The 13,019-nt window shown below is 44.7% G+C and overlaps 1 protein-coding gene across 4 annotated transcripts in view; it reads right to left on the bottom strand.

The window, feature by feature from the left end:
* Window positions 1-3,616: 3,616 nt before the first annotated feature.
* OTUD7B (OTU deubiquitinase 7B) overlaps window positions 3,617-13,019 on the bottom strand; it is a 56,602-nt gene continuing 47,199 nt past the window's right edge. For 2 of the 4 annotated variants that reach the window (XM_085023036.1, XM_085023037.1), the window contains exons 8-13: window positions 11,084-11,211; window positions 10,641-10,790; window positions 9,969-10,083; window positions 8,916-9,000; window positions 6,922-7,930; window positions 3,617-6,699 (exon numbers count right to left, since the gene is read on the bottom strand). In XM_085023036.1, coding sequence (XP_084879162.1) covers window positions 6,692-6,699; window positions 6,922-7,930; window positions 8,916-9,000; window positions 9,969-10,083; window positions 10,641-10,790; window positions 11,084-11,211 — 1,495 coding nt within the window. In that variant the 3' untranslated portion in view covers window positions 3,617-6,691. Of the gene's footprint in view, window positions 7,931-8,915; window positions 9,001-9,968; window positions 10,084-10,640; window positions 10,791-11,083; window positions 11,212-13,019 lie in introns of all 4 variants that reach the window. The other 2 variants (XM_001925669.8, XM_021089924.2) reach the window with 1 other exon arrangement.

Raw genomic sequence — 13,019 nt, 5'->3', positions numbered from 1 at the left:
TTTACCCTAATCCCAGATCCTATTAGCTTCCTGTTAATGAGCTTGGAGACTGAGGGGAGCAGTAATTCCAGTATTAAACTGAAATCATGTGGGCCACTTCCTGGGACTCACAGTGATGGCTTCCCTGGGAAACTGGTTTTCTTATGCTTTCTTAAAAGGGGGGAGGGGGAGGGGTGGGAGGGAAATAAAAGTAGTTAAGTTCTCCTTACTGCCTCCCCTGACAGACCTAACAAAAGCTGTTGAGAAGAAATAAATGGAAATTGGCCTTCAGGAGATTGTTGCCTAGGGAGGCCCAAGAATTGGGGAGGAAAGTGAGTTAAAGTGTTTTTGTATATCCTCCAGAGAGCATGAAGCATACTTCATAAGGGTACAATGGAAAAGTAGGGAGAGAAATTGAAATATCTGCAGGATGCAGACATAAGTACAGGTATGTTTACTTGCAAGTTTTGGGGGTGGGGATGGGCGGCCCAAGGAAAAGATCTTACCACTTAACCCATCAAACACACACACACACAAACACACACACACACACACACACACACACACACACACACCCTATTGGAAACTAGAGCCGCTTCAGGTACAAGAGCCCTCCCTTCAGCCCAGACACCAGATCTCCAAATTAAAGATTCATGTAAGGACTTTGAAAGCTGAGGGCTGGAAACTGTTCAGTGCAACAATCCCATCCCTGCAACTCAAGAAGCAAAGATGGGTGGGGAGGGCACTGGAAGGAAAGTAAAGGAACCGAACCGTAGCTGACAGTGACTGGGAGTAGGACTGCAAAAATCTACATCTAGATTTGAAAAAGGAAATAAAATACAAAGTAAGAGTTAATGAGCTGCTGTTTTATTGATTTAGAGACCATACAGAGGCAGCAAATCTTAGGTGGGGGCCCAAGATTTCCGAAGTTTCTGAACTCTCTCCTCCTCCCAGCACACACACCCTTCCGGCTTTAAAAGTTCCCTGTCTTGGCTGGAGCTGTGGAAATAGTGAATCTACTGTGTGAAAAGGAGTTGATCTGAAACAGAGAGGCCTACACCTGCTAGAAAGGTGACCCAGAAGCCTGATTCTAGAAGTCCTAAATGCTACCAAGCACCTCCTCCCCCACCTGCATTCCATGGGCCTTTCTTGGAAGAAGAAAATACTTCTCAAGGTCTGTGGCAATAGGAAGAGGTGTGTACCACAAATTAAAATCCATTATTCACTTTCCTTCTCCTACCACCCTTCATTCAAGAGCCTTGTTCTATTCTTCAATACTTGGGGTATAGGAGCAGCAGAGTAATACAGAAAAAAACCATCAAGGGAGGGAGTTCTCTTGTGATGCAGTGGGTTAAGGATCTGGTGTTGTCACTGCAGTAACTCGGGTCACTGCTGTGTGCAGGTTCAATCCCTGGCCTGGGAACTTCCACATGCTGCAAGTGTAGCAAAAAATAAAATAAAATGAAATCAGGGCAATGAGGGAAAAGTTAGAGGCAGAAAAGAAGATGGGTGACTCAGGAGTTCCCGTCGTGGCGCAGTGGTTAGCAAATCCGACTAGGAACCATGAGGTTGCATGTTCGATCCCTGGCCTTGCTCAGTGGGTTAAGGATCCGGCGTTGCCGTGAGCTGTGGTGTAGGTTGCAGATGCGGCTCGGATCCTGCATTGCTGCGGCTCTGGCGTAGGCCAGCGGCTACAGCTTCAATTTGACCCCTAGCCTGGGAACCTCCATATGTTACGAAAGCAGCCCTAGAAAAGGCAAAAAGACAAAAAAAAAAAAAAAGAAAGAAAATGGGTGACTTGGATCAGTACCTCATCAGGGATGCAAGGGGGACAACGGCTGAGGGTTAAGTAACAGGAGGACCACTTCTTATCACCCCACTCACACCCAGTGGAAGTTTAGGGGATGAAAGGAAGGGTGGAGAGGCAAGGGGCTGTATCAGGTTTTTCCATTTTCAGAATCCTGGTATGGTTACAGTTTTCTGCCGGGAGTTAAGGCTGCTGGGAGGGGCAGCCAGAGGAAGGAGGTGGAGCTGACTGACTCACAGGATGAGTCACAGATCCAGTTTTAAGCACAGAAAGAGGCCAAGATCCTCCCCACCCCCGCACCTCTCTGCACAACCATCAGCCAGCTTTCTTGCCTCTTTTCCATGGCCCCTTACCCATGTGGCCAGTGAAGGGAGGTGACATGAAGAATGTCTCTGGGGGAAGTCATAATAAATATTTTGTTAATCAACTTAGATGCGGGGGACATAACACCCTTTGATTTGCAGACCAACTATCTAAAGTGAAAGAACAGACTGCTTGTATGAGTCACTGAATCTGTAGTTGAAGAGCCTGGAGGGAAAAGGAATTTAGAAAAATCTGGGGTGCAGGTGATTCCCAGCCGGGAAGGGGCTTCTTATCCTGTCTTCTCACCTGTGGTTGTTGTGTCTGGGGCACTGACTCCTTGGAAAAACAAAAGGACACAGAGTCCAGAGGTGTCTGAGTAACTCAGGGACAATCGTTGAACGTCTTTATTGGGAAAGACAAAATGTGACTGGAACCTTGGACATGTGGCTGTTTAGAAAGTAGTAAAAATAGCAAAAGCTAGGTTCTCAAAAGTCATTCAGAACCAGCTCCATTCTTTCCAGCTCAGTACCACTCCCAAGTATACAGTGTGAAGTCAGTGCTAATTTTTGTTTTACTGATCTGTGAGCTTTAGCTTCACTTGAGAAAGAACTGAGCCAATGGGAGAGGGAGGGGTATCTTCCAGGACCTGTACAGCCCTGACTTTAACACCATGAAGAGATTAAATCTTTTTTAAAAAGCCTTTTAATATAATTTTATTTTGTTGATAGAATCCAGTATGAGGGAAAAACGTTTGGTTAAATCTGATAGCTCTCAGTAAAACCAATATAGATCAAGGGAGGAACTTGGATGCCTATTCTATAGTATACTTGCCCCATCAGGGCTGGGGTGGAGAATGTAGGGTGGGGGGGTAGCACTGTCTTAAATCAAAAAGGGAAAAATAAGAGCCCTGAAAAATCTCCCCTCGCCAATGAAAAGTAGGTACCCTGATACTCTGGATTAAAGGAACTAAGTGCACTTATTAAAGCCTGAGAGATGATACCATCCCTCAACTAGGGTTACGGGGTCTGCTTACCCCCGTCACCCACATTCTCTTTAATTTAGTCTTGCCTCATTTTGAGTGCATGTCACATACCTATCTCCTCCCTTCTCCCCAACAAGGAATTGCTTGAGCTTACCTCTTCCACCCCCTCATCCTCCCCAAATACCACAAACTAACCCGAGTCTTTTCATTTCCCAGGCATTATTTTTTTCACCACCCTCCCATCCTACAACCCTCTCAAAGAATAAAGTAAAACAAACTTTATTCATCCCTTTGGAAAAACATCCGTTGATTCAGGGTCACTTGTCTTTAGAATGAAGAGGTTTTTTAAATGCTTCAATAAGGTTACCTTTCCAAATTAAAAAATTTCTTAATAAAAAAGCTATAGGGCCTAAATAAAGTCCTATTTTCCCACAGTCACTCCTAGGCCATCCCCCGGAATTTCCACCTTTATTTGAAAAGGCAGAAGGAATTGAGATTGGTTAATTTATAAGTCATGACAAAAACAAAAACAAACACGACACAGGTTTCTGTTTTTTGTTCATTTGTCCTCAGTTTTTAAAAACAAAAGTATTAACTAGAATCTAGTAACAGATCAAATCCAAACACAGCAGTCCAGTGGAGAATCAAAACTTTCCTGGTTTTATTCCCTGGGAGTACCCCTGGTCAATTTCCATTCCTATTGGTCCAGGCCAAAATCCTATGGTATAGATGGATGCCTATAGGAAAGCTAGGTGAGCTGTGCAAATTCTAGGTGTGAGTTTGAGCCACCTGTTGTTTGGGTGCATATTAGGGGACGGAAGTTCATAAGGTGGTGGTCCCACCAGTGTTGTTCTAACCCTAGAAACAGGATGAGGAGGGCAAGGCACTCACTTTGGGCACAAAATTTAAGGGATGCCCCCAAACCCAGTAAGCAAGATGCTATTTTAATGCAGTATTTTTTGAAAATCAAAACTAATCCACAATGAACAAAGCATCAAAATTTTAAATAAAGACAGGATTCAATCCTGTACTTATTCAATTCAGATTTTCTCTCCTCACCCTAATCCCAGTCCTGTTGGAGCCTATCTTTTTAAGATTGTGATATTTTGCTTGTCATGGATTTTTTGCATTAATTTTAAAAAATACGTTAAAACAGTATCTTTTTTTTTTTTTTTTTTTTGAGGGCCGCACCCAAGTCATATGGAAGTTCCCAGGCTAGGGGTTGAATCTGAGCTATAGCCGCCAGCCTACCCCATAGCCACAGCAACTCAGGATCCGAACTGCGTCTGTGACCTACACCACAGCTCAGGGCAGGGCCAGATCCTTAACCCACTGAGCGAGGCCAGGGATCAAACCTGCATCCTCATGGATACTAGTTGGGTTCATTACCACTGAGCCATGATGGGAACTCCAAAACAGTACTTATCTTGATTACTGTTTTTCGTCATCTCCTTAAATTTTGAACCTGAGAGGAGTGCTCAACTCATACTAGCCCTGGCCCTGCCCAGAAATATATACATACATACTCTCCTTTGGAACCTGTCTCCTTTGACCTCATTGCTTCCTTAACACCAGTCTATTTTCAAATAAAAGTCTAAGAATTAATAGCCATAGGAAATTATTAAGTCATCAGATAATCAGATTTAGAAAATAAGTGACTTTCAAGTTTGTTGAGGACAAAGCAAATTTTCTAAACTGTGGGCAGTTCCAATGAAGAGGACAATCTTGGCTGGCTTTGTTACCAAGGGGGTGATGGGATGACAACGTTCCTGATTAGGCAGAAGCAACATATGGCAAACATGAGTTCCCCCAACACACACATTCAGCCCATGTCTGCCCTGGATCAAATGTGGGGATTATATTCCACAGGATGGTTTATGAGTACATACCTCAAAAGAGAAATCCAAATACAGAAACATAGCCCCAGTTAACACTCTGGACACTTAAGTACACTTATTCCCCTTCTTCATATGCACCCAGTAGTGTATACAATTGCATAGTTGATTTTTCCCCCCCAGGGAAAAAAAAAAAAAAAAAAAAACTGAAAGAAAAGGGAAAACTGGCCCAGGATAGGTCCTCCAGTTTAAAGCTCTTAGAAATGGTGCTGGCCAGAGTACAGACTGTCCAGACTTGTGCTTTGTGCAAAATGCAAAGGAGCTTCCCTGTACTGTGTCCACAGGCCCACTCCCACCCCCTGGGGAAAAAGGATGGGTCAGGGAAAAGGGGAAATCCAAAGACAGATCAGCTCATTGGAGTAATCTGTGATCTGTGGTTATAGTTCACTAAAATATATTTCTCTAACTACCTTTTTATAAATTGCCCCAACCCCTACCCCAAGTTTCAACATCAGTCCTATTATCAAAAATATCTCTTCTTACAAAGTATTTTTTATTATTTTAATAAACTAACCACAGATTAAGGTCAGCTATGGCTTAACAAAAGAAGCCAGGATGTTAAGTTCATTCTCCAAAAGTAGGAAGGAGAAAGAATCACTTAAACAGGAGGGAAAAAAATCATTTTTTAAAATGTTTTTTGCTTATTACTGGAGTCTTTTTGTTTCATTTCTTTAAAAAAAAAAATCTAAAAAATAAGTGGCTTTCTACAGAAACACAGCAGCAGAAGATGGTAGTGCTCTATTTAGGTTTTTGGTTTTGTTTGAAACAGTCTGGCCAAAAGTCTGTCCTCCTTCCACCCATCCCAAGGTGCACTCAAACCCCAATGTGTGGTTATTGCTAAGCAGTTAAAAAAAGATCACCTCTGCACCAATTCACGTGGAGAAAATTCAATACACACAGCTGCTCTTCTCATCACTCTCTTCCCTTCCCCAGAGGGAACTTTTTTTTTTTTTAATAAAATTAGTCTTAAAAAAAAAAAAAATCACAACATTCTTAACTTAGCTGAGCTCAGCCCTCAAAAAGGATGGGAAAAGATAGGGGCAATCAGCAATCTCCTCTCAAACTAGAAGGATGACAGATGGCTATTTAGAAGGAAATAAAACTCAAGAGGAAAAAAGATTCCCCTTTTAAGTTCTTCCCTTTTCCATCTCACTAAACTGATTTAAGCAATCCCCCTCCTTCCTAATAAGCACCCATGAGCACATATTATTGCCTTGTCTTTCCAGATCCTTCAGGAGGAAGAATTTATCCAACCCTAAATTTTTACTTCAGTTCATGTCAACAGCAAATCCCTCCACACTCCCAACTCTACCATCATGTGCTTTTTCCAACCTAAAAAAACTTTGGTCTGTTTTTTTTCATTTATTGACTGAGAACCTCCTTTGCCTGTTCCTCCCCCAGACTTCTGCCCATCTCCCCACCCTACACACCAAATCTTCCCTTACTACTTCCCCTCAGGTCCCGGGCTGGACCCAAGGGGTCATGACACAGAATTACCATCTTTCCCCCTTGTACCCTTTCAGTCCCGTCAGGTCAAGATCGGCAAAGGACCGGTACAGCCCTCAAGGCACCATCCAGCCCTGACCTGCTCTTGCCAGCCTGGCAGCTCTCCAGAGCACACGCACATTTAAAAGTTTTTAGCCCGGCTCCCACAAACATTACTGCATTTGCCCCAACAACGTGGGGGCTGGGTCTTAAAAGCCAATTAGTTGAGCTTAACTTTGTTTAGCCCCCTTGCCACTGAGGTTTCCCCATTCAGAACCTGTGCACCAGCAGCTCCCCACCCGGTTCACGTTCCCTTCTCCTCAGTTCTTCCCTGTAACAGCAGGAGCAGAAGTTGTTTGTCTCAGGGTGTCCATAGAAGCTGCAGTTTGGCTGTTTGCATTTGGTCTGGGTTGAAGGAAGGCCCCGGGGACCTCCAGCCCATCCATCTGGCTCAGGGGGCTCTCTGTAGCCGTTGCTATAGGAATCAGCCACGCGGAAGTGAGGGGGTAGCAATGCAGCCCTGTGAACTCCATCCTTGGAGTGACTGCCTGGCTCCAGAGAAGGGATGTTGTCCTGATGGGAGTAGGGTCGCCCAGGCGGGCATTGTCTGGGGAAGGTGGCATACGGTGGTAGGCCCCCCACACACGGCCCCCCTGCCAACTGCCTCCGGGGTTCCTGGCAGTGGACTCCACCCACAGAAGGCCGAGGGATGGTAAAGCCACCAGGGTAGCCAGTAGAGAATGCCATTGCCTTGGATTCTGCTGGAGGGGCAGTCAGCAGCTCCTCCCCGCCATCTGGCTCTGGCTTCTTGGCTGGAGGAGGCCCACTCCCTACCCCTCCATTCATGATCTTCCTCTCTGCCTCCTTCTGCTTCTGCTCTGCCAGGAATCTCTCCTCGGCATCAGAAAGGTAGCGCTGGATCATCTCCTCCTGATATTGGTGACGGTGACCCATCTTCAGAGTTCCAACAAAAATAAACTTCCCCTCCCCTTGCATTGCAATCCGCATAATGCTCAGGCTGTGCATCACCTCCTGGCTATACTTGCTCCCTCCATTACCAGCGGACTCAGATGTGGGCTTCTCAGATACAGGCCCATCCCCAGCTGCCTCCTCCTTGCCACCCTTCCAGCTCTTCAATGAGTTTTTCTTCTTCTTCTCCAGTGTCTCAGTGCCGCTGCTTCCCCCTGACCCCGTTCCTGTCCCTCCAGGCTTAGAGCCCTTGCTGTGCATCAGGCCTCCCATGTTCTTCTTGAGTTTGCTACCCAAGGTTTTGCCAAAACTGCCCAGTTTATTAGCCACAGAATCTGCTCTCTTCTTGTCCTTGTCCCGATCTCGCTTTGACTTCTCTTTCCGCTTGCTGCCCTCATTGCTGGCAGAACTGCTGCCAACTGACTCTTTGTCTGATTCCCCAGACTCGGGGGTAGACCGGGGCTCATCTCCAGCTGAGGCTGTGGGGGACTCAGGCTGGGCCAGGGGAGCCTGGAAGAGACAAGAACATGGTGGACAGTAATCCCATTGGTCTGGTTGAGGGAAACCCCCAGGAACCTCTGGCCCATCCATCCGGCTCACGGGGCTCTCTGCAGCCGATGCTATAGGAATTACCATGTGGGAGAGGGGTGGTAACATCTCTATGAACTCCTTCCTCGGAGTAACTGCCTAGTTCCAGAGAAGGGCTGCCGTCATGATGAGGGAAGGGTCACCCAGGAGGGCAGTGTCCTTCCCCAGCTCGTCAGCCCTCCCATGAACTGGGGGAAGATGCATCTAATATCTAACTTTTATCTCCCCCACACTCTGCAGTTTGACTCCCTTCTGTAATAAGGAAACATCAAAATGAAGCCTGATTGCTCTTTTAGAACAATGAGCAGCTGTACAAGTACATGGCCTTTGGGTGAGAAAAGAGAATATTCTATAGATGCTATAAATATCCTTTATTATAAGTTTTTCTATGCTAAATTCTGCCCAAAATTAAACTCAAGGAAGTCTTGAATAACCATCCCAAGTCTAACCATTCTATATCCCCTCGACTTTTAGACATTCAGCACTGGAGTCCATCAATTTTCCTTTGCTTCTTTGTTCTATTCTATGGAAAATAATGGTATCCTCAGAACCTACTGGATCAGGAGCTATTCTGTCTCCCCTAGTGCCCAACACAAGGCTCTATGTATGGAGGGCTTGGAACAAATAACAATCTCAAGTTCGCCAAAAAGTCAAGAAAACATCTTTTCTTGTGGCTTAGTATCAGAAAGCAGAGGTTGGTGGGTGAGAAGCTGTAGAAGACAAAGCTCACTAATAGGTAGAAAGGCAGGAAAATGTCTTTTGGAATTTATTTGATATTTTCCAGTTATTCCAAACCTTCAATCTAAGCCATCACTTAAGAGACTCAGAAGGAGGCCCCCACCAGATGCCCTTGTTGTCCCTGACACCGAAAATGAGGACATGTAAGGGTGGGGTGGGAAGCCCTCACCTGCGCATCAGAGGACACTGGGATCCACTTCACATTCATGTAGCCATGCAGCAGATGCAATTTGACCTCCAGGGACAGGATTACACTGTGGAAAGGAGGAAAAAAATTAAAACCATACTGTGACCTTTAAAAGGCAAAGCAATGTGATCCAGTTGGGTGGGAGGTAGGCTGGAAGAGGGCTACACATGGCTGGGAACTCAGACAGAGCTGGGTCTGAATTATAGCTCCACCAATTACTAAGCTTTATGGCCTTGGGCAAGTCACTTCAACCTTCCCGAAACTCAGTTGGGGTTGATAATGGGTAGAGATTATAACATCTATCCCTTAGGGTTGTTATGAAGATTTAAATAGCATTTGGGAAGGGCCCTGCACAGTATCTGGAAAATAGGAAATACTAACTAAAAGGTAGCCATTATATTATTAGTGGTGTAAATTATTACTTAGAAGGCGCTTTTGACAATTAGGCGAGAACTTATTTAAAAAGCCACAAACTCTGGCTTTTTAAAGCAGACCCTTTTAGTTGGGTCCAGTTTCAGGAGCGCAAAGAAAAAGCACTGGGTAACAGGTAAGGGAGGAGCTTTAACATGCACAAGCTCCTCCTAGGAAGCTGTGGAGACAGGAAGAGGAAACCAACTTCTGGGGTGGGGGTGGAGAGAACGTATTTTTCTTGCTGTTTTGATTCCAGAAAAGCAAAAGTCCACAGCAAACTATTTTGGTCAACTATTTAAAATCCTCTCATTTGGGCTGGGAGAAGAAGTGTAATTTGATTATCTTGATCTTCTGATCGCTGTTTTGTGGATTCTGCAAGAACATTCCTCAGACTGTAAGGAAACCTAAGGATTTCCTTCTCTTTCACAGGGAAAGAGAGCAGCTGCACGCTGCAAAGAGTCCTGGTGTCTGATATGTCTCCCACCTTTCCATCTTCTCAAAGACACCAGAACTAGGATGTAACTGTCTTTGCCTCTGAGCTGAGGAAAAGTCCCTGGGAGATGGATGCTGCAGGTGGAAGAGATCACAGCCTCACTGCAGGCGGAAAGGCTAGGCCTGCCTCACCTGGCCAGTCGGACATTGTCACTGTCATCTTTGCCCCACTCCCAGCCCTTTCCAGGGTCCACGGCAAAGTGCAAGGGCAGCAGCTTATGCTCTGAATCTGTAAGTGGGATCACAGCTGGGGAGGCAAAAGACATATGATCAAGGAGTCTCCATGAGGAGAGAGGAAGGCAAATGAACACAGACTGACTTCAGTAAAAAGGCTGAATCATACCAAAAGTCCCTCCCTAACTGGAGTCACTTCTCAGTTTACATGTGAATTACCTTAGCATTAAAAACTAACAGGCAGATTTTCCCTAAATATCCAGCATACAATTTAGGCCATTAATTGCCACAGCTTCCCACCAGTTGGTCAGCTAGCACCCATGATGTTCTTGCTAGTTAACGAGGATTCAAGGAATTCAAAGTCACTATTAAGACAAATAGAGCAAAGCATCATTTGGAAGCTTCCATGACCTTAATATATCAGAACAGGGAATATAGGCTGTGTTTTTCCCCAAACCTTTTTTTTTTTTTCCTTTAAATTTTAAAACCCCAGTATATCTCATAGCTTAGTAAAAAATTATCAGTGTGCTCTGTCTGGGCTCTTTCCTCATACATTCTCTCTCATTTCAGTTTTTTCAAGTGAAAAAGCAGACCAAAAGACACCGGAGACACAGACATTGCATTCCACACCTTGTTCCTTGCCATTCTCCTTCTGCTCCACGGACACGAGTGCAGAAAAGTGGGCCTGATCATAGGCGAGCACCAGAGGGGAGCGGTGACACTGGCTGGCTGGAACCTCCAAGGGCAGATAGATTCCCCCAAAGGGAATAGGGGCGAACGCTGCAGAATACCATGAAGATTATTATGAAGGCTATATTCCTGCCTAGTGGGAAATGCCTCCCCACCACTCTGCCAATTGAGCCCCTCTTTCATTCCAACTCATGTTTAATAATTCTTTCCTAAGAAGCCTCAGCAATTTACTCTGAATCTTCTGAGAATCCTGCATTGTTCTAATTTATACCTTGTTTTTCCCAAAGGGTCTACATAGCCCTTTTCCTGTCCTCCTCGCAGTGCTCAGCCTGAGGCTCTGCAAATAGGGCTGCTCAGGGTAGAGTGAGGATCCACTGACTCACCTTCCCCACCAGAGTCCCTCAGCATGGTGTCCGCCACCACGACTATGGGCCTCCTAAGCACGTGGGCAAGGACGAAGACGTGGAATTCTTCCAGGCTCTCATACACAGGCTCTTCTGAACTCTCCACCCTAGAGTCGCAGGAGGGGAGAGAGTGGAAGGGGTGCAGTGGAAGGGAGAGGGAAGAAAACAAAACAAGAGACCCCTGAAGACCAGTTCTGCAAAGAGGAAAAGGAGAAAGGTCCTTTCCTGGTTTTCCACTCTTAAGGATACCATAGACATAGCTGATTGCTTCATGCTACCTACCATGGCTGTTTCTACTTTTGTTTCACAGATGGGGGAATGCAAGAAAAGAAATGTGGAGGTTCAAGGGTTAAAGCAGTGTTAGAAATCAGAAGGCAGGCCCTCTCTTAATACTCATCTTATTCAACGACCTACCCCAATTCTCTATATCCAGTAGCTCAATACACAATTGTGTAGCCTCACCCTGCTTATATTACCCACCACAACAACCCACACATCACACTCACCATGTCCTACCAAAACAAAAACCCAAACAAAAATCCCTCCTTCCATGTTCCCATACTTGAAGAACAGCCTCACCCATGTTCTTAGTAGCCAATCAGAAATCTATGAAATATTGACTGTTCTTTATATCTAATTTTCAATTAATCACCTGGCTTGACTGGTTCCTTACCTTATGTGTCTCTTGGATCTGTCTCCTGTGGCCTACTGCAACCCACCACCCTTGCTCACACTCACAGCCCCCTCTTTCCTGGATTACTACTACTCTTCTCCACTTTATCATCTGTTCTGCTGTCAGTGTGTTCAAATTCATGAATTTGCTCCCGTCACTTGCATACTCACAATTCAGCAGTTTCCTGCCCCTCAAAGCAATGTTATTTAACAAGGGGTGGTTACTACATATGCAGATTTCTGGGCCTTACCTCAGTCCAACTTGATTGGACTTCCCTTGGGTGAAATTCCAAAAATCTGCATTTTAAACAATCTTTCCAGATTCTTATTATTCTCATATATAATAAAGTTTGGGGAGGTTATAATTTTTAACTTTTTACTACAGAAAATTTTTAAATTTAAACATATTCAAAACTAGAAAGAATATCATAATAAATTCTCGTGTATCCATCAGCCAGCCTCAACAATTAAAAACTCATGGTCAGTTTTGTTTTACCTAGACCTTGATATATTTCTGTAAGAATTGGCCCCTACCTCCAACCTACCCAACAGATTATTCTGAAGCAAATCCTAGACATCATATCATTTCATCCAAGCATATTTCAGTTTCTATCTCTAAAAAATGATTTCTTTTAATGATGACAATATTATCAATATGACAGTTTAAAAACTACCACAATACCATCAATATTACACCTTAAAAACTCAATAATGTACACATTATTCACATTTCCCCAACTGTCTTATAACATCTATACATTCCAACTGGTTGATGTGCCTCTTAAGCATCTTTAAATTTAGGTTCCTTCTCCCTTTTATTTCTTTGCCTTTATTTTTTGAGGAAAGCAGGTCATTTGTCCCGCAGTTTCCCAAAGTCTGGATAGAATAGACAAAAATCTAGACTGCTTGGAGTTCCCGTCGTGGCGCAGTGGTTAACGAATCCGACTAGCAACCATGAGGTTGCGGGTTCGGTCCCTGCACTTGCTCAGTGGGTTAATGATCCGGCATTGCCGTGAGCTGTGGTGTAGGTTGCAGACGCGGCTCGGATCCCGCGTTGCTGTGGCTCTGGCATAGGCCGGTGGCTACAGCTCCGATTCGACCCCTAGCCTGGGAACCTCCATATCCAATAAATAGCAAAAAGACAAAAAAAAAAAAAAAATCTAGACTGCCTAGCTTCATCTATCATTCCGCACTATGTACTCTATATGCTGGTAACAGTGAACCACCCATAGGACCTAGAATG

The sequence above is a fragment of the Sus scrofa genome, chromosome 4, assembly GCF_054392235.1.
Source record: "Sus scrofa isolate SSC_HxYL_T2T_F1_AM1 chromosome 4, Sscrofa_HxYL_maternal_Yorkshire_Landrace_v2.0, whole genome shotgun sequence".
In the NCBI taxonomy this organism is placed as follows: domain Eukaryota; kingdom Metazoa; phylum Chordata; class Mammalia; order Artiodactyla; family Suidae; genus Sus; species Sus scrofa.
Note: the sequence above shows the minus strand (reverse complement) of the source record. Positions and strands in the feature narration are given on the sequence as shown.